General features: G+C 44.8%; 1 protein-coding gene across 1 annotated transcript in view; it reads left to right on the forward strand.

Annotated features, from left to right (window-relative positions):
- Window positions 1–22560, forward strand: part of LOC126263327 (uncharacterized) — a 253715-nt gene that overhangs the window by 171796 nt on the left and 59359 nt on the right. Inside the window, exon 3 of the mRNA XM_049960417.1 lies at window positions 10998–11415. Within this exon, the coding sequence (XP_049816374.1) occupies window positions 10998–11415 (418 nt within the window). The remainder of the gene's footprint in view (window positions 1–10997; window positions 11416–22560) is intronic.

A 22560-nucleotide genomic window follows, 5' to 3' on the forward strand; every position in this document is an offset into this window, starting at 1 on the left:
ATATACATCCACTGAAACCGCTGATTCCATTCGAATCTTGGCCTCCCTCTAAAACTTTTACCCTCCGCACCTCCCTCCACCACAAAATTAACGATTCCTTGATGCCTCACATCGTGTCCTAGCTATGGCTGTCTTCTTTTTAATTCAGTTCAAACGTCTGTTCTGGGAACATTGTTTTGACTTCGATCTTTCAGTGCTCTGTTGAATTCTTCTCACAGTATCATATCTCCCATCCCATCTTCATTTACTTCCTCTTCCATTTCTACAATATTGGATTGAAGTTCATTTCCCTTCTAATCCACATATGTACAGTCCTTCCATCTTGCACACTCCCCATCTTTGTCGAGAACCGACTCGGCAGTTGAAGTCAGCATATTCATACAGCTGCTACTCTTTTCTCAAAAAATCTCTTGAACTTTGCTGCAGCGGCGTCTTCCATCGTGCGGTCTTGCATGCCTCTGCAGCCTTGTATTCGACCTCTGCCACACTTTCCTAGCCATTTGTACTCTTTCGATCTGAATTTTTGGACTTCAGTATTGCCTTTACCTTGTTTCATTTGCTGCATTGCTGTACTTTTTCTTCTTTCCGTCACATAAATTCAATATCTTGCTTATTGTCCTAGTTTTTCAACTGGTCCTTGTCTTTCTGCTTACTTTATTCTCCTCTGAAAGCTATCCTTCATCTTCTCTCGTATTCCTTTCATCTCTTTCTGTCAATCACAGCCCAATGCCCACTCTGAAACTCTTCATTATGTCTGGTTCCTTCATTTTACCCAAGTTCCGTATTGTTAACTGCCTACTTACCTGCAGTTTAGTCAGTTTAAATTTGCTGTAGATAACTAATAAAATATGATCTGCCCAAAGAAACATTGTGTAGCATATAATCGCATTTTGCAGTCTCTGTCTTTCAGGTAATTAGACAAGGATAAAGCCTGTCATCCCTAACACTTAGCTCAAATAGTGTACAAATGGAAATAAATAACCCTTCTTCGAGTAAAAGTAGATAAAAACTGAGTGCCTTAAGAATTATCATTCACAGATAATAAGATATTAATGATTTATAAAAAATCTATATACAAACATCGCACAGACTAAAAAATATCTTTGCAAACTAAAACAAAAACGATGGTCATAACTCGAGAAAATACTTCATCAGTAAAAGGTTCAGACAAAGCAAAATAACAGAACAGAAAACTGATTTTATAAAGTGTGTCAAGAAAGGGTAAGAAAGCACAGTATACATGTACATATTTGGGTAAGGGTCGTCCTAGTGCATTTAGTCTGTATTGCAGACTGCATACATTCAGGGACAAGGTTACATTCAGGGGCATATTATCCTCCTCCCCTTTCCCTCAAACTATTGTTATGCCAATTTATTTATGACCCCCTGTGGGTTGCCCCCTGCAACAATCTCTCCTTCTGAGAAATCCCTCATCCCTCCCACTCTTCCTTCACCACCCCTCTTGTAAAAAGGACTCTAATCCTAGGACACTTTTTTTGTCACCCCCTTGACAGTTCACTTCTGAGCCCTATTCCCCTCTAGGAAATCCCCAGCTCCCCACTCCCCTTCTGAGAAATCTCCAACATTTCGCACCTCACACCCCTCCCTCTTCTCCTCCCCACCCCTCGCCTCTCACATCTGGAGATTGGTGAGCAATGCTCAGTCAGGGCTGAGCTGCTGGTGTGGAAGGATGTCACAACAAGATATTAAAATCATTATCAGTTACATTTGCAAAGGATATATTGATTATTTTTCAAATTCAGTTTGCCTAGTCCTTATCTAACCAGTTTTTGTGGGTACAGAGATCCTCCCCTCCCATCTCTCACTTGTGAACTGGTGCCAAAAGACTCACTCTGTGCTGAGCTGCTGGAAAGGAAGGATGTAAGGCAGTCTTGGGAACTGTGTTTGTTTACTTATACGTGCTTTAGCATGCTATAACAATTTTCTAAATTTTCGTGGGGAAACCAAACGAAGAATTATCCTACAGCATTGCTTCTTGAAATGTGAATAAACGTAATGGTTTAAAATTGGTGGGATGACAGAAAAATGCTCTCATGTAGAATTAATCGTCCACACATTTAAAAACGCTCAAAAATCGCTAACTGAAACAAAACCATTATCTCGATTACATATCGAAAAGCACTTTGTAACCCACCATATAGTATGAAAAACATTCAAATGTTCTAATAACATACAGCTTACTATGTATATAAGAACTTCGTCTGTACAGGTAGAAAAAAACACACACACACACACACACACACTCGCACACAAACACACACCAAAAAAAATCGACTACATGGCCTCTCAACAAAACCAGATATCGTGAGAAAAACCATCAATGAAAACTGCCCTAGTTACACAGTGCTAAAAACAATAATGAAACAAAACATTTACTGCTCTACACACATAAAGAGCATGTCACGAAAATAAAAGCGCTCCCCACTTTTCAACTGTCGTATCGAGAAGAAACAGTAGTTAAATAACGTTGGTTAGATCCCTCTAATGCCATACATGAAAAAAATTGCACCTACAAATCTAAATAAATCACGCACCGCCACTTCCAGTGTCCGCACGGTTCACCTGCCACTGCGACTGTCGTTCAGCTAACAGTGCTGCATCAGATGGCACACAACCTGTTGCAGGCTCTCACGACCATACCCGAACTGGCGCAGTGCTATTGTATCTGTCTGCTACTGCCTGTATTGTGGTATCTCCTCAAGCCTCGGTCTCACTACCTGCTTGCGGCCTGGATGCCCCGCATTGTACCAGCTCAGGTGTGTGTGTTTGCATCCCTCGCTGCCGAAGCCACAGACGAATGCCTGCACAAATTATTCAGCAAATGCCTCGTATCTCCTAACGATCTACCTGGAGTCTATCTGCTCTCTGTGTTAGAAACAAGCGTATCTCCCAGGACGACTGCACTGTCTTAACAGTACTTGACTCACTAGCGGCGTTCCCATAAATACACTCCTGGAAATGGAAAAAAGAACACATTGACACCGGTGTGTCAGACCCACCATACTTGCTCCGGACACTGCGAGAGGGCTGTACAAGCAATGATCACACGCACGGCACAGCGGACACACCAGGAACCGCGGTGTTGGCCGTCGAATGGCGCTAGCTGCGCAGCATTTGTGCACCGCCGCCGTCAGTGTCAGCCAGTTTGCCGTGGCATACGGAGCTCCATCGCAGTCTTTAACACTGGTAGCATGCCGCGACAGCGTGGACGTGAACCGTATGTGCAGTTGACGGACTTTGAGCGAGGGCGTATAGTGGGCATGCGGGAGGCCGGGTGGACGTACCGCCGAATTGCTCAACACGTGGGGCGTGAGGTCTCCACAGTACATCGATGTTGTCGCCAGTGGTCGGCGGAAGGTGCACGTGCCCGTCGACCTGGGACCGGACCGCAGCGACGCACGGATGCACGCCAAGACCGTAGGATCCTACGCAGTGCGTAGGGGACCGCACCGCCACTTCCCAGCAAATTAGGGACACTGTTGCTCCTGCGGTATCGGCGAGGACCATTCGCAACCGTCTCCATGAAGCTGGGCTACGGTCCCGCACACCGTTAGGCCGTCTTCCGCTCACGCCCCAACATCGTGCAGCCCGCCTCCAGTGGTGTCGCGACAGGCGTGAATGGAGGGACGAATGGAGACGTGTCGTCTTCAGCGATGAGAGTCGCTTCTGCCTTGGTGCCAGTGATGGTCGTATGCGTGTTTGGCGCCGTGCAGGTGAGCGCCACAATCAGGACTGCATACGACCGAGGCACACAGGGCCAACACCCGGCATCATTGTGTGGGGAGCGATCTCCTACACTGGCCGTACACCACTGGTGATCGTCGAGGGGACACTGAATAGTGCACGGTACATCCAAACCGTCATCGAACCCATCGTTCTACCATTCCTAGACCCGGAAGAGAACTTGCTGTTCCAACAGGACAATGCACGTCCGCATGTATCCCGTGCCACCCAACGTGCTCTAGAAGGTGTAAGTCAACTACCCTGGCCAGCAAGATCTCCGGATCTGTCCCCCATTGAGCATGTTTGGGACTGGATGAAGCGTCGTCTCACGCGGTCTGCACGTCCAGCACGAACGCTGGTCCAACTGAGGCGCCAGGTGGAAATGGCATGGCAAGCCGTTCCACAGGACTACATCGAGCATCTCTACGATCGTCTCCATGGGAGAATAGCAGCCTGCATTGCTGCGAAAGGTGGATATACACTGTACTAGTGCCGACATTGTGCATGCTCTGTTGCCTGTGTCTATGTGCCTGTGGTTCTGTCAGTGTGATCATGTGATGTATCTAACCCCAGGAATGTGTCAATAAAGTTTCCCCTTCCTGGGACAATGAATTCACGGTGTTCTTATTTCAATTTCCAGGAGTGTATTTTAACCAGTACTCTTTTTGTTACTGTGTAAAAAAGTATGTGTCCAGTGAATATTAGAACCAAACTGGACCTCAAGAATCGAACTGTATCTGTCGAAATTTAATAAAAGAAAAAGTTCTTTACCATACGTCTTTGTTGTTATTTCCAGAAAACCTACCTCAATTATATATATATAGGGTGAGTCACCTAACGTTACCGCTGGATATATTTCTTAAACCACATCAAATACTGACGAACCGATTCCACAGACCGAACGTGAGGAGAGGGGCTAGTGTAATTGTTTAATACAAACCATACAAAAATGCACGGAAGTATGTTATTAACACAAACCTACGTGTTTTTAAATGGAACCCCGTTAGTTTTGTTAGCACATCTGAACATATAAACAAATACGTAATCAGTTCCGTTTGTTGCATTGTAAAATGTTAATTACAACCGGATATATTGTAACCTAAAGTTGACGCTTGAAACCCCCGACGTTCAGTTGCGTGTTGTAACAAACATGGGCCACGGTAGGCGAGCAGCATCTGCAGGGACATGTTTACGATGACAACCGTGTTTACGAGTGTGGCTGTAGTGCACTGTTGTGGTTTGTTCTAGCTGTCGCAGTGTCCGCATGTAACACTTGCTGCTATTGTTATTCTGCATTCGTCTCCGCACGCAGACCAACTGTAGTACACCGTGTTACCAGACGTCTGTGATTGTGTAGTGTTGTAGGAACTGTGACCATGGTGTATTCGAACTCTGAAAAGGCGGAGATGATACTCATCTATGGCGAGTGTCGACGAAATGCAGCTGAAGCCTGCAGGGTGTATGCAGACCGGTACCCGGACAGAAAGCATCCAACGTGCCGCACATTGCAAAACATCTACCGTCAACTGTATGCAACAGGTATGGTCGTAGCACGCAAACGGGTCCGTAATAGGCCCGTCACAGGAGAAGCGGGTGCAGTTGGTGTGTTAGCTGCTGTTGCCATGATTCCACACATCAGTACACGGAACATTGCGAGAGCCGGTGGACTGAGTCAAAGTAGTGTCATGCGCATACTGCATCGTCACCGCTTTCACCCGTTTCATGTGTTCCTACATCAGCAATTACATGGTGATGACTTTAATCATCGAGTGCAATTCTGTCAATGGGCATTAACAGAGAATGCGTTGCAGTTCTACCTGTTTACCGATGAAGCGGGTTTCACAAACCACGGGGCAGTGAATCTACGGAACATGCATTACCGGTCCGTGGACAATCCTCGCTGGCTAAGACAGGTAGAGCGACAGAGACCGTAAACTGTAAATGTATGGTGCGGAATCATTGGCGACCACCTCATTGGTCCTCACTTCATTGCAGGGCCCCAAACAGCTGCAACATACATCGCGTTTCTACAGAATGATCTGCCAACGTTGCTCGAAAATGTCCCACTGGAAAGGCGTCGACGTTTGTGGTATCAGCATGATAGTGCACCTGCCCATTCCGCAATTAACACTATGCTGACCCTAGACAGGATGTTCGACGGGCGTTTCACAGGACGTGGAGGACGCATAAATTGGCCAGCCCGTTCTCCTGATCTTACACCTTTGGACTTCTTTCTGTGGGGTACGTTAAAGGAGAATGTATACCGTGATGTGCCTACAACCCCAGAGGATATGAAACAACGTATTGTGGCAGCCTTTTCGACATTACACCAGATGTACTGCGCCGTGTACGACATTCATTACGCCAGAGATTGCAATTGTGTGCAGCAAATGATGGCCACCACATTGAACATCTATTGGCCTGGCATGTCGGGACACACTCTATTCCACTCCGTAATTGAAAACGGAAACCACGTGTGTACGTGTACCTCACCCATCATGGTAATGTACATGTGCGTCAGTGAAAAAGACCAATAAAGAGGTGTTAGCATGTGGACGTAATGTTCTGTTCCAGTCTCTTCTGTAACTAAGGTCCATCACCGTTCCCTTTGGATCCCTACGTAATTCGGTGCTCTCCGATACACACGATCGAACAGCGGGGGAGTGGTAATCAAGCGTCAACTTTAGGTTACAATATATCCGGATGTAATTAACATTTTACAATGCAACAAACGGCACTGATTACGCATTTGTTTATATGTTCAGATGTGCTAACAAAACTAACGGGGTTCCATTTGAAAAAACGTAGGTTTGTGTTAAAAAACATACTTCCGTTCATTTTTGTATGGTTTGTATTAACCAATTACACTAGCCCCTCTCCCCACATTCGGTCTGTGGAATCGATTCGTCAGTATTTGATGTGGTTTACGAAATATATCCAGCGATAACGTTAGGTGACTCCCCATATATATATATATATATATATATATATATATATATATATATATATATATATGTGTGTGTGTGTGTGTGTGTGTGTGAAAAGGATGTGCAAAACACAAATCACATCAGTTTTAAAACATGAGTGTGAATTTTAGCAAACATGTCTAAAATTATATCTCCTATACTTGAAGAGAACCACACATGTGGTAACGGTAAAGTTACTTACAAACGAAGTAAGAAAGGAAAATGTTCAGACTAGGAAGGAAAAATTAATTTAATTTTCATGCAGCTTCAAAATAATTTTACATTTTCATAAGCATACACAACGCTATTTCCACTCATCTTCTTGTTCTTTTTCTTGAGTCGATGGTGAGCAAGACAGCAGTAGAATTCCTGGTCTCGAATAGCAACAAACATAAAGATTCGATGCATCTATGTGGTCTCCTCATCACCTTTCACACAGATGATGGTATCTATGTGGCTGAATAATTGAAGCGACATCACCGTATCTTTACTGGTTATACCAGGATTACCCCATTGAATTCTATAGTAGACATGTCATAACCACTTTGCAATCCTGCGTGTTTTAGCACACATCACATCCCTAAAAGACCCAGGCAATGCAATTCTTGCTGGAAATGTCTCTATTATACCAGCATCTTCTGTGTATGTTGTGAATGCAATATCTTTAAATGTGAAGAATCTACGAACATCATCATAGAAATGCTGCGGGCAACAGTTAATCACGCTCTCATGCAAAACTAGAGCGTACACTGCAGTGCATTCTATGCAATTTGCTGAAAATTCAGATTCAAATTGTACATCAATAGGTAAAGATTTAATTATCTCTCTCTGTTTTGAGCAATCTCTTATTGTTAGTCATCTGTTCATTCTTTTCAGCACCATTGATAGCTCCATCCATAGCCCATACAAGTTCATAATAGTTGAGTGTTGCATATAAACCGATCGACCTCCAAATCTCACCATGTGTGCCACACCATCGGACAATGACGTTATACATAGCATCAGGCGGGTGCAGTAAATGTCCAGGGGTGAACGTGATGTACAATACTTGGAGATCATCTGTTGGTTGATGTATGGCTCTGCACGACACAGTTCAGCCCATTCCAACTCACTAAACTTAACTTTAACACTTCGCTGTGCATTTCCAACCTTTCACAGAGCACGCTAGTTCACTGTCCACCGACGCTTTGAAGCGCTAGCTGTTAATTGTAAGTTTAAGTGAGAGACAGTAGAGCACTGGGAGGAATCGGTAGCTTCTCATCCACCACGTGAGCACTCTGCCCTCGCAGTAATACCGGATTATCGTGGGGTGGTGCATATGTTGGAAACCAGTACGGAATTGCTCTGTGTGGCGTAGGACCACCAGCACAATTCTTCTGAGAGATGGGGTAGTGGCTGGGTGTCTTCATTACCCAGATCGACGAGTGGGATGGATAAAAATATTAGCTCGTTCTCCTACTCCAACATGCTGGTGAAGTGTGCTGCAGGATCCTACGGTGTTGCTGCCGCTGCCAGACACGACATGCCAGAGTTCGCTGCAGGCCCAACGAAATGGTGGGACTGCTGTTGGCCTGGACACACTAGAGGTCACCTCAGTTGTTGAAAAAAGAAGAAGATGAACTGTCACATACATTAATAATATTAATAGCAACTATAAAGAAGTGGATCGCTAAGTACAAGAGCAGTAGCACATCTAAAGAAAGACATCTAATAAGTTCTCACTCTTCCCCTTCTTGCTATTCTGCTGGGAGGTGATAGACGATCTCGACTTCTGGTGTTGCTGCTGCTGCTGCTACTGTCGACGTTGACACGTAATGGTCCCTCCACTGACTGAATGAGACTGGCGAGTTGTTGCGCTTGCCTTATATCCCAGACGACGTGATCAAATTACCAGTTGTTCCCGCAAATTTTTCGCTTGCCTTATATCCCAGACGACGTGATCATAATACCAGTTGTTCCCGCAATTTTTTCGCCCAAGATATCACAATTTCGAGCACCGCCTGGACGTGGAATTGTCGACTAGGGCACTTAGTCTGGGCTGTGGAGGAGGACAGACCACTACAGACTTGTCTGTTTGGCAGCAGGGAGAAACATTATCAATTCAGCATATTACTGCTGTTGGTGTGCTGCCCACTATAAAATGTAGCACATAGGAATAATATTATATACCTGCTGGATTGGTGGCAATCACGCCTTGCGCAATGGAAGAGGCAGGTTGACAATCCATTTTGCATTTTGCAGTTCGAGCACAAGCAACAATCTACATGTGCTGCGAAATGCCTCTGGTATCTGTCTAGCTGCATCGTCATTATCTAATGAAAAGTGGTCTTTTCACACTCTTCCATCATCTCAGCTTTCCCACCATCTAGTAGTACCCTTTATTACAATTAGCACATTTCGCAATTTTCAAACCGTATGGACAAAAAATAGTTCAAATAGCTCTGAGCAGTATGGGACTTAACTTCTGAGGTCATCAGTCCCCTAGAACTTAGAACTACTTAAATCTAACTAACCTAAGGACATCACACACATCCATGCCCGAGGCAGGATTCGAACCTGCGACCGTAGGGGTCGCGCGGTTCCAGACTGTAGCGCCTACAACCGCTCGGCCACCCCGGTCGGCCCGTATAGACATAGCGAAGTTAACAAAACATAATGAATTAAATGGAATATTAAAAACAAGTTTGTCGAGCAACTGAAAAGGGAAGTAGATATCAGAGATCACAATGTGATGTCAAAAGAGGCATTTCTGTATGTGACAATGTTGGATACAGCCCCAAATGATAAGGTCAGAATAAGTATGACATAAATCTGTTTCTTACGTTACTGCCGGCCGCGGTGGCCGTGCGGTTCTAGGCGCTCCAGTCTGGAGCCGCGCTGCTGCTACGCTCGCAGGTTCGAATCCTGCCTCGGGCATGGGTGTGTGTGATGTACTTAGGTTAGTTAGGTTTAAATAGTTCTAAGTTCTAGGGGACTGATGACCACAGCAGTTGAGTCCCATAGTGCTCAGAGCCATTTTTTTTCTTACGTTACTACTTGACGTCATTTTGAGGGATACACTGCGGATGAAAATATAGGAGAAACAATAACAGGTTGAGGTAATCGTATGCGAGTTGCCAATGCACTAAGTGACAAGAGTGTATGCCACAGACTAGACTATTGAGTACTATATTGCAGTATTAACCACAATAAACGAGATATTTATGAAGACCATATTGTTGAAGAACTGTGTGTTCCCAGAAAAATGGCGTGGAGGAATAGTGCGTGCATGTAAACTTTTTTTATTCGTGTCAGAGTCATCACTTAAAAGGAAGGTAATAAAAAGCTTTACAGTTATAAGCATGTGTACACGGACCATCGACACTAAAACATTTAAACATGGGCATAGCAATTAAATCACTTTCAATCACAAGTCGGCAACGTCCAAGGCATTAGAGTTGGTCAGCAACATACCTTCTTCTGTGTATAGTGATAGGAACAGACGACAGTTCCGCATGTGAGACGTTGTCTATTCCTCCCCACATTCACAGGTTGAGGGTCCACTAGCTTATCCCCACTTTTCAAGAATTACTTTACACTGCGCTCTGTTGAGGGACTTCCATATACGTAAGTTCTCACTGTAAGCAGAAGATAGTTCTTCCTTAGGTTTTTTCAGCTCAGAGGAGCTCTCTTTCTCCACATGTCTAACCGTCCGGTTATTTTGTTGTTGTGGACATAGACTATTACAAAACTTATTCTGGACTTCAGACGTGACGGTGCTTGTAGGAGGCAAACAAGAGTGAGTATCTGAGGTCAAAGAACTTACGTCCATCTGACTGGGTAGCTGCCTCACGCCCGATGTCAGACGGAGCTACACCTGCTGGTTCATGTAGCTGTTCCACTTTTGTGGTCTCAAGCGTCCAGTAATTGTGGCACACGTCTCATTCACGGTAGTGTCCACCAGCATAGCATGGCAAGAATTATACCAGACTGGCGCTACATATTCGTCTGCAGAACAGGACAGCACCAGTACAGAAGTCTGGATAGTGAATTGCTGTACGACCCAGTTACATCTTAGTCAAATACTTTCATTTGGGCGTTATTGCAATGCGTTTTAAAGATTAAGATGCAGTCTAAGATCACCCAAAAGTATTTTTATCCTGCCCTTATAGGTTAATATCTGGATTCCAAAACAAGTAATTGCCTATTGTGGAGTCTAAATGTTCATGAGCAATTGTTTTGCTTTTATTCTACAGAGCCGCATCCAAAGAAGTTGTTAACTATGAGACGCTCCTTGTCTGTGCGCAGGTGAAGTTCACGTTCGACTCTCCGGCGCAGGGCAACCGCAACTACATCCCAGTGAGCGACCTGTACAGCCGCAACTTCACCGACACCAACGGCGAGTTCCAGCTGGAGCTGACCATGGGCAACCTGCGCACCGCCTTCGACGCCGAGTTCCGCGTGCCGCAGTCGGTGTGGTCGTCGCTGCCGCTGCACCCGCACCGCCACCACCGGCACAGCCACAGCTCCGCCGCCTCCGGGGGCGGCTCCTCGTCCTCCTCGCACGGCCGCTCGGGACCAGCCTCCTCCGCCCCCGCTTCCACAGCCACGTCACCCACGCCCGTCGTCACCACCGGCACTGCCCACAAGCTCGAGTCCACCTACTTCACGTTCGGCGGCTTCGACTGGAACCTCGCCCTGTACCCGCACGGTGCAAAGGAGATCGGTAAGTCGACTTTCGTGGCAGCGATCCGTCAAATTCAGTGTCTCATATTGGCCCCTGCTCGCGCTGCCGCCTTACCTTCTATCAATTACTTACCTTACTTCGCTTGCATTTATCGCGAATCCTTTGCCCAACGTAAAGTCCCGAGCGACTGGAAAAAAGCGCAGGTGACGCCTGTATATAAGAAGGGTAGAAGGACGGATCCTCAAAATTATAGACCAATATCCTTAACACGGTTTAATGCAGGATTCTCGAACATATTCTCAGTTTGAATATAATGAATTTCCTTGAGAAAGAGAAGTTGCTGTCCATGCATCAGCACGGCTTTAGAAAGCATCGTTCCTGCGAAACTCAACTCGCCCTTATTCCACACGATATTTTGCGAACCATAGATGAAGGGTATCAGACGGATGCCATATTCCTTGACTTCTGGAAAGCATTTCACTCGGTGCCCTACTGTAGACTCTTAACTAAGGTACGAGCATATGGGATTGGTTCCCAAATATGCGAGTGGCTCGAATACTTCTTAAGTAATAAATCCCAGTACGTTTTCCTCGATGGTGAGTGTTCATCGGAGGTGAAGGTATCATCTGCAATGCCCCAGGGAAGTGTGGTAGGTCCGCTGTTGTTTTCTATCTACATAAATGATATTTTGGATAGGGTGGGTAGCAATGTGCGGCTGTTTGCTGATGATGCTATGGTGTACGGGAAGGTGTCGTCGTTTAGTGACTGTAGGAGGATACAAGATGACTTGGACAGGATTTGTGATTGGTGTAAAGAATGGGAGCTAACTATAAATGTAGATAAAGGTAAATTAAAGCAGATGAATAGGAAAAAGAAACCCGTAATGTTTGAATACGCCAATAGTGGTGTAGCGCTTGACACAGTCACGTCGATTAAATATTTGGGCGTAACATTGCAGAGCGATATGAAGTGGGACAAGCATGTAATAGCAGTTGTGGGGAAGGCGGTTCATTGGTAGAATTTTGGGAAGATGTGGTTCATCTGTAAAGGAAACCGCTTATAAAACACTAATACGACCTATTCTTGAGTACTGCTCGAGCGTTTGGGATCCCTATCAGGTCGGATTGAGGGACGACATAGAAGCAATTCAGAGGCGGGCTGCTAGATTTGTTACTGGTAGGTTTGATCATCACGCTAGTATTACGGAAATGCTTCAGGAACTCGGCTGGGAGTCTCTGGAGGAAAGGAGGCTTTCTTTTCGTGAATCGCTACTGAGTAAATTTAGAGAACCAGCATTTGAGACTGACTGCAGTGCAATTTTACTGCCACCAGCTTAGATTTCACTAAAAGACCATAAAGATAAGATAAGAGAGATTAGGGCTCGTACAGAGTCATATAGGCAGTCATTTTTTCTCGTTCTGTTTGGGAGTAGAACAGAGAGAGAAGATGCTAGTTGTGGTACGAGGTACCCTCCGCCACGCACCGTATGGTGGATTGCGGAGTATGTATGTAGATGTAGATGTACTGTACAAATATTCTGATTTCCCGTTCAGACAGCAGGCCTCTGCTAACCAAACTATTCGAACAGCAGACAGGGAGTCTGTTATACAGATCACTAATTCCTGTAGCATAGGGATGTACAGGACGAGAAGTACACCTTGGCTACAATTAAACCCTCATACTCGAGACAGTGTAGACGGAAAGCTACGCTGAAGTGACAAATGTCATAGGGTATGTCATAAATCCCTGTCGGACCTCCTCGTGACCGGCTTAGCGCAAAACGTCTACGTTGCATGGACTCAACAAATCGGTAGGAGTCCCCTCCAGGAATATTGAGCCATTGTGCCCCTATAGCCGATCATACCTACGAAAGTATTTGTCATGCAAGATGTGGTGCACAAACTGACATCTCGATTATGACCCATAAACGTTCGATGATATTCATGTCGAGCGATCTTGGTGCCCAAATTTTTGGTGCTCGAATTTTCGAGGATGTCCTTCAAACCAGTGTCAAACAACCGCGGCCTTGTGACGTGACATTGTTGTTGGGGAACATGAGGTCCATGTGTAGCTGCAAATCGTCTCCAAGTAGCTGAGCACAACTGTTTCCAGTCAATGATCGGTTCAGTTATACCAGAGGAACCAGTCCATTCCATGTAAGCATAGGCCACGCCATTAAGGAGCCACCACCAGTTTGGGCAGTGCCTTGTTGACAACTTGGGTCCATGGCTTCGCCATACTCGAACCCTCCATCAACTTTTACCAGCTGAAATCGGGACTCATCTGACCAGGCCACGTTTCCCAGTCGTCCAGGGTTCAATCGATGGTCATGAGCATAGGAGATGCGCTGCCGGCGTTTTCGTGATGTTAGCAAAGGCACTCGCATCGGTCGTGTGCAGCCAAAGTCCATTAACGCCAAATTTCGCCGCTCTGTCTTAACGGATACTTCGCCGTACGTCCCACATTCATGTCTGGGGTTATTTCATTCTGTGTTGTGGTCTGCTACCACTGGCAACTATAACCAAAAACTGCTATTCTCAGTCGTTAACTGAAGGTCCTCGGCCACTGCATCGTTCGTGGTGAGAGGTAATGCCTGAAATCTGGTATTCTCGGCAAACTTCACATTGTGGATCTTGGACTAATGAATTCCCTAATGATTTCCGAAATGGAAGTCCCATGTCTGTAGCTCCAACTACTGTTCTACTATTCCGAGTTCAGAACATTTTCATTCCTGTCGTGAGGTCATAACACTTTGTAAGCCTTTCCACATCAAACACGTGACTTCAAATGACATCTCCGCCAATGCAGTGCGCTTATATACCTCATGTACTCGATGCTACCTCTTTTTGTATATGTGCTTCTTGCTATTCCATGGCTTTTGTCTTCTCATTGGATTTACCATATGGTTCAAATGGCTCTGAGCGCTATGGGACTTAACATCTGAGGTCATCAGTCCCCTAGAACTTAGAACTACCTAAACCTAACTAACTTAAGGACATCACACACATCCATGCCCGAGGCAGGTTTCGAACCTGCGACCGTAGAGGTCGCGCGGTTCCAGACTGAAGCGCCTTTAACCGCTTGGCCACACCGGCCGGCTTACCATATGGGTTTTCAACATTACAGGATTGGTGTTAAGACTGTCCGCTAGAGAATTTGCGTTGTTATTACTGTTAGCGTCATAATTTTCCATAAGGACCTTATGCCGGTACGGTGACCTAGGGTAGAAATGCAAGCATCGGTAAATACGAGGGTTGTCCAGAAAGTAAGTTCCGATCGGTCGCGAAATGGAAATCACTGGGGAAATCCTGTAAAGATTTGCACAGATGTGTTGGGCAGTGTCTCTAGTATGCCCGTCGACCAGGTCGCGTCGCTCTTTTCAGTTTTGAATGAACAGTGAGCACGTAAAGAAGCGTAGGGAATAGCGTCTCCCGCCAAGTATGAAGGCCTGGTTAGAGATTTCACCTGTGTCATGAAGACCACATAACACAACTATCGGGCAGTTCCCTCTTCATGCCAACTCTCGGCCACACACTGCAGGGGCAATGAAGACGCTCCTGCAGCATTTCCGATGGGAAGTGTTTGATCACCCAGAGTACAGTCCGTAATTGGCTCCTTCTGAGTCTCATCTCTGCTCACAAGAACCGACGGCTATGAAGACAAATTTTTTCCACAGACAACGAGTTGCAGACCAGTCCAGATAACTGCCCGAAAGCACAGGCGTCTGCTTTCTATGACAAGGATATTGGAAAGTTGATACAACACTACGACAAAATTCAAAGTTCGAGCGGCGTTTATGTAGAGAAGTAGGTGGAAGGTGTATCTAACTGTTGCAAAAAAAAAAAAAAAAAAAAAAAAAAAAAAGTATCTAGTTTTCACTATGGTTTCCATTGCGCGACCGATCGGGACTTACTTTCTGGACAACCCTCGTATATTAGATGCAGACAGACATTACGGTTTTATACAAGCTCAGCAGGGCTTTACTCGTAAAGCAACTTCATTACATCGGCAAATTAAACGAATAGAGAGAGGTCCGCTTTCAGCACCGGGACTGATGAACATGTTTCGGAAGTTCGAATTAAATGGCGATTAGGGAGTAGCTCCTGGGAGAGACCGACGCCCCAATTCCGCCACAAATTGTTGAAGCAATTCCTGCTCCCATGACTGAGAGTGCTGGAGGCAATATGTGAACATCATTCATGCATGAGCTGTGTCACAATGTCACAACAGCTGAACATTCCATGGTTCAGCGTTCGAAAAGGGCTGCGAACATTTGCTATTCGCACAAATTTCCAATCTGTAATAAATGTAGATGTCTTTATATTGAGCCACGTCTGTAGCCTGTAACATAATTACGGTAGCAATTTACAAATGTTACCTCTCATGTGGAAATTAAAACGTGATTCTTTCAATGGTTGATTCGTTATATGTATTCTGCATGCCTTTAAAAATATTTCCACAATGTTTAATTGTCCTATGATCACTCGTTTTGTACGTCGTCCCTCTCGAGTAATGAAAGTTTAATTATGCTGTATTGGCTAACGTAGTTGTCACCCATGCCACATTTAAGTCGAAAAGATTTCAGCCTAATGAGCAATCCTGAATACTAGTGTCACTGCGAAAAGCAGTCACATGCAGAAGCTGACCAATATGTATTAGAAACATTTAACCTCCGAGGACCACTGATGAAGACATTCTAACAATCTGGCAGATGTCCTTGTCAAGCATTCGTCTAGATTTGTGTAACTACACCTTTAAACTATATTACATTTATGGACACATAAAGGCTTTGTGAAACGTCGCGGCCATGCCCTGTACTTCTACACTATTGGCCATTACAATTGCTACACCCATAAGAAATGCAGATGATAAACGGGCATTCATTGGACAAATATATTATACTATAACTGACATGTGATTACATTTTCACGCAATTTGGGTGCATAGATCCTGAGAGATCAGTACCCAGAACTATCACCTCTGGCCGTAATAACGGCCTTGATACGCCTGGGCATTGCGCCAAACAGAGCTTGGATGGCTGCCCATGCAGCTTCAACACGATACCACAGTTCATCAAGAGTAGCGACTGGCGCAGTGTGACGAGCCAGTTCTGTATCCAGAAAGCCCCGTACAGGACGTGCAACATGCAGGCGTGCATTATCCTGCTGAAATGTAGGGTTTTGCAGGGTTCGAATGAAGCGTAGAGCCACGGGTCGTAACACATATGAAATGTAACGTCCACTGTTCAAAGTGCCGTCAATGCGAACAAGAGGTGACCGAGACGTGTAACCAATGGCACACCCCATACCATCACGCCGAGTGATACGCCAGTGTGGCGATGATGAATACACGCTTCCAATGTGCGTTCATCGCGATGTCGCCAAACACGGATCCGACCATCATGATGCTGTAAACAGAACCAGGATAAAAAATGACGTTTTGCCATTCGTGCACCCAGGTTCGTCGTTGAGTACACCATTGCAGGCGCTACTGTCTGTGATCCAGCGTCAAGGGTAGCCGCAGCCATGGTCTCCGAGCTGATAGTCCATGCTGCTGCAAACGTCGTCGAATTTTTCGTGCAGATGGTTATTGTTTTGCATACGTCCCCATCTGTTGACTCAGGGATCGAGACGTGGCTGCACGATCCGTTACAGCCACGCGGATAAGATGCCTGTCATCTCGACTGCTAGTGATACGAGGCCGTTGGGATCCAGCACGGCGTTCCGTGTTACCCTCCTGAACCCTCCGATTCCATATTCTGCTAACAGTCATTGGATCTCGACCAACGCGAACAGCAATGTCGCGATACGATAAACCGCAGTCGCAATAGGCTACAATCCAACCTTTATCAAAGTCGGAAACGTGATGGTACGCATTTCTCCCCCTTACCCGAGGCATCACAACAACGTTTCACCAGGCAATGCCGGTCAACTGCTGTTCGTGTATGAGAAATTGGTTGGAAACTTTCGTCATGTCAGCACGTTGTAGGTGTCGCCACCGGCGCCAACCTTTGTGAATGCTCTGAAAAGCTAATCATTTGCATATCACTGCATCTTCTTCCTGTCGGTTAAATTTCGCGTCTGTAGCACGTCATCTTCGTGGTGTAGCAATTTTAATGACCAGTAGTGAACGAGGGGCGTTTGACAAGTCCGTGCAAAGTTCGAGAGATGGCACCATTGACGCGTATCGAGGTCATGTTTAGTTAGTAGAATCTATGGAAAGAACGCACACCAAGGTTCAACCATATTGGTCTTTTTCTTTGTGTTTGGAACTTTTCATTGCACCCTATACACTGCGGAGACAAAAGTCATCGGATACCTCGTAATATCTTGTCGGATCCCCTTTTGACCGTCGTAGTGCAGCAACTCGACGTGGCATGGACTCAACAAGTTTTTGTACGTCCCCTGCACACATAATGAGCCATGCTGCCACTGTAGCTGTCCGTAATTGCGAAGGTGTTGCCAGTGCAGGAATCTGTGCACGAACTGACCTCTTGATTATGTCCCATGATTGTTCGATGGAATTCATTTCGGGAGATCTGGATGGCCAAATCATTCACTCGAATTGTCCAGAAGGTTGTTTAAATCATTTGCGAGCAATTGTGGCCCGGTGACATGGCGCATTGTCATCCATAAGAATTCTATCTTTGTTTGGGAACATGAAATCCATAAATGGCTGTAAATAGTCTTCAAGGAGCTGAACGTAACCACATAACGAGGATACAGTCCATTCCACGTAAGCACAGCCCACACCATTATGGAACCACCACTAGCTTGCACAGTGTCTTGTCGACAACTTGGATCCATGGCTTCATGGGGTCGTGCCACACGAACCCTACCTCCAACTGAACTCGTGACTCATCTCACCAGGCAAAGGTTTTCCAGTCATCTAGGGTTCAGCCGATATGGTCACGAGCCCACGAGAGACGCTGCAGGCGGCATCATGCTGTTAGCAAAGACACTCGCGTCAGTCGTCTGCTGCCATAGCCCACTGACGCCGCAATATCTTAACAGATACGTTCGTCGTACGTATCACATTGATTTCTGTGATTATTTTAAGCTGTGTTACTTTGGTGTTGACACTGACAACCCCATGCAAACGCCACTGCTCTCGGTCGTTAAGTGACGGGCGTCGGCCACTGCGGTGACCGCGGTGAGATGTAATTACTGAAATCTGGTATTCTCGGCACACTCCTGACAGTGTGGATCTCGGAATATTGAATTCCATGACGATTTCCAAATGAAATGTCCCATGCGTCTAGCCCTAACTGCTATTCTGCGTTAAGACTGTTAATACGCGTCGTGTGGCCATAATCAGTCGGAAACCTTTTCACATGAATCGCCTGAGTACAAATGATAACTCCGCCAGTGCTCTTTTATACCTTGTGTATAAGGCACTGAAGCCATCTGTGTAAGTTCATATCGCTGTTTCATGAGTTTTGTCTCCTCAGTGTATGATACTATGTGCCAACAGGATTTTGTTCCTTTGACAACGGTATAATTTGAAAGGATGAAGCAAATAAAATGAATACTGAAATTTCCTGGAAGATTAAAACTTTGTACCGGACCGAGATTCGAACTCGGGACCTTTCCCTTTCGCGCGCAAGTGCTCTACCAACTGAGCTACCTTATAACCAAGAAGGGATCACCAGGAAGCCTCAGCCGCAGTCGGAGGCGGCCAGAGCGGGCGCGGACGGAATAGGGAACGTCCACAGTGGCAGGGGAACGCTACTCACGGGCGCGGACCGAGAAGGCAACACCAGGAGGCCACGACCGCAGTTGGAGGCGGCCAGAGTGGGCGCGGACGGAATAGGGAACACCTAGAGCGTCAGGATAGCGCGAATCGCGGGCGTGGACCGACTAGGGAACGGCAAACAGAACACCAGGCACCGGGCCGGCATAAATATGCGACCCGGTCCAGCAAGCAGCCAGTCTCAGGTCACACCTGATGAAGACGTCAAGTAATGACGTCGAAATATCGTGTTTGGAAGACGCTGATATCCGGCAGAAAACCCGATTTCCACGAGATGTCATTAAATCGCCGGGAAAGTCTAAGAAATTACATATCGGTTCCTGTTGAATTGTGAGTTAGAAACTGTAAAAACTGAGTCTTGCTGTGATTTAGCATCAAATTATTTTCCACAAGCCACGAACTTATTTCATGAACTACATTATTTGATTCTGTTTCAGTATTACACACAAGATCCTTCACTACCAAGCTGGTGTCATCAGCAAACAGAAATAGTTTTGAATCACCTGTAATACTAGAAGGCATATCATTTATATAAATAAGAAACAGCAGTAGCCCCAGCACCGACCCTTGGGGAACGCCCCACTTAACAGTGCCCCATTGGGACTGAACATCACTACCACTCTCAATATTACGGAGAATTACCTTCTGCTTTCTGTTCTTAAAGTAAGAGGCGAACCAATTGTAAGCTACTCCCCTTACTCCATAATGGTCCAACTTCTGCAGTAATATTTTGTGGTCAACAGAGTCAAAAGCCTTTGTTAAATCAAAGAAAACACCTAGCGTTCGCAACCTTTTATTTAATCCGTCCAAGACCTCACAGAGAAAAGAGAATATAGCATTTTCAGTTGTTAAACCGTTTCTGAAACCACACTGTACATTTGACAGCAAATTATGTGAATTTAAATGCTCCAGTAACCTTGTATATACAACCTTCTTGATAACTTTAGCAAACACCGATGGCATAGAAATAGGTCTAAAATTGTCAACATTATCCCTTTTTATAAAGTGGCTTCACTAATGAGTACTTTAATCGGTCAGGAAACCGACCACTCCTAAAGGAAAAGTTACAGATATGGCTAAGTACTGGGCTAACATAGATAGAACAATACTTCAGTATTCTGCAAGATACCCCGTCATATCCATGAGAATTCTTTCAATTGTTAACTCACCCTGCCTCTTGTCAGTATCATGGAGGAGCACTTCAGGTAACAGTCTCGGAACACTTTTTTCTAAGAGCGCTATGTGATTCCCTGTTGGGACTAGATTTCTATTTAGTTCACCTGCTATATTCAGAAAGTGATTATCAAATATTGTACACATACGCGACTTATCAGTAACACAGACATTCCCACTACGCACTGATTCTATATCCTCGACCTGTCTCTGCAGACCAGCCACTTCCTTTACGACTGACCATATGGTTTTAATTTTATCCTGAGACTTAGCTATTCTATCTGCATACCACATACTTTTTACCTTCCTAATAACATTTTTAAGCGCCTTACAATACTGTCGGTAATGGGCTGCTGCATTTAGATTTTGCCTGTTTCTAACGTTTTGATATAATTGCCACTTTGTTCTACAAGATATTCTTATCCCTCTAGTCAGCCATCCAGGCTGCCTGTTTGTGCTAGTACCCTGTTTTGAACGTTCTAACGGAAAGTAACTTTCAAAGAGCACGAGAAAAGTCTTGAGAAAAGCATTATATTTATCATCTACTGTATCAGCGCTATAAACATCTTGCCACTCTTGTTCCTTGATCAGGTTTACAAATGTCGCTACAGCAACTGGATCAGATTTCCTAAACAGTTGATAACTATATTTAACGTGTGTTGCAGCACAAAAATCTTTTAGAGTGAAAATTTGTGCATCATGATCTGAAAGGCCATTCACCTGTTTGCTAACAGAATGCCCTTCTAGTAATGAGGAATGAACAAAAATGTTGTCTATGGTTGTTCTACTGTTCCCTTGCACTCTCGTTGGAAAGAATATGGTTTGCATAAGTTTATATGAATTAAGGAGATCTACCAGCATCCTTTTCCTTGCACAATCACTTATACAATTAATGGTGAATTCACCACATATAACTAACTTTCTGTATTTCCTATAAAGTGAACCAAGAACCTCCTCTAGCTTTAGCAAAAATGTTGTGAAGTCGGAGTCTGGGGATCTATAAATAACAACAGTTAGAAGTTTAGCTCCATTAAATTTAACCACACCTGCACAACATTCAAACACCTTTTCAGTGCAGTACTTTGAAACATCAATTGACTCAAATGGGATGCCGTTTTTCACATACATGGCTATATTCTTGAATATGAGTATATGATTTGTATGCACCAAAATCGTAGAAAATAAAACACAAAACTGGACATTGGCAAACAACGAGATAAATAAATAACAGGCGAGACTCATGCGCCGTTTCACTTGAGCAGTCTGAAAAAACGAAAGTCTGTTGAATACACCGTTCTACACAAAATAAGTAAAAAGGCCATTTAATCTAAAAAGAGAGACCAAACTTCAATACTTATTCCATTTTCTGCACCACAGTCGAATGAAACACGTCAAATTCTAGGCAGCCAGTTGTAGAGAGGACCCGCTATATGATTATGGAGAGGAATCTAAGTGTAGAGATTATCTTGTTAAAGCGTATTAGATATATTAGATGTTTCCACAATTATCTCTGAGTTTGGTGACAAGAACCCTGTGCTAAACTCGGAGGCTACTTCAAAGATAGAAAAACAAAATTATTGCTAGTGTCTGAGGTCAGCATTGTAAAGGAATAGAGAGTTATGGTTGACCATTGGAAAAATTTTACACCTTGCAGTTAATAACTAAATTACAATGCACTCTACAGCTTCGAAGGACATACAATAAAGTACTAATTAGTATAGACAAAATTGTGTCCGATGCAGGACAATGGCAAAGTATTATCGGGTGGTTATAATTGAAGATCAGCTACTCTCAGAGGTCCAGTGCGACAGCAAAACTTGGTAGATATTGTAATGCGTAATTGCGGAACCAGTTTACGCTGGAAATAAATTTAATTCCAATTTCAGCCACCAGCTGCAAATCTGGCGCCGCGAATGCAAAATAGACGTATAGAGGTGTTCCCACGTGTGATGGATCAGGAACGGACGTGGGCTGGAAAGGGCAGACAAGTGAGACAGGCATAATGTTTATTTTATTACTAACAGCAGCTTACATGAAAAGCACCAGAGACGTCGACGAGGTGCTGCATCCCTAAAACGACGTAATCAGCAGTTCCTCACAACAAGTTTAGTGGAATCTGTAACGTGTTCATGTATACTGGCCTCCAGATCAGGAAGATACCAAACATGTCCCTCGTAAACGAGTTCTTTTACACATCACAAGAGCGGAAAGTCAGATGGATTCAATTCAGGTGATCTTGCAGGCCATGCATCTGGACTA

The sequence above is a fragment of the Schistocerca nitens genome, chromosome 6 (genome assembly GCF_023898315.1).
Source record: "Schistocerca nitens isolate TAMUIC-IGC-003100 chromosome 6, iqSchNite1.1, whole genome shotgun sequence".
In the NCBI taxonomy this organism is placed as follows: domain Eukaryota; kingdom Metazoa; phylum Arthropoda; class Insecta; order Orthoptera; family Acrididae; genus Schistocerca; species Schistocerca nitens.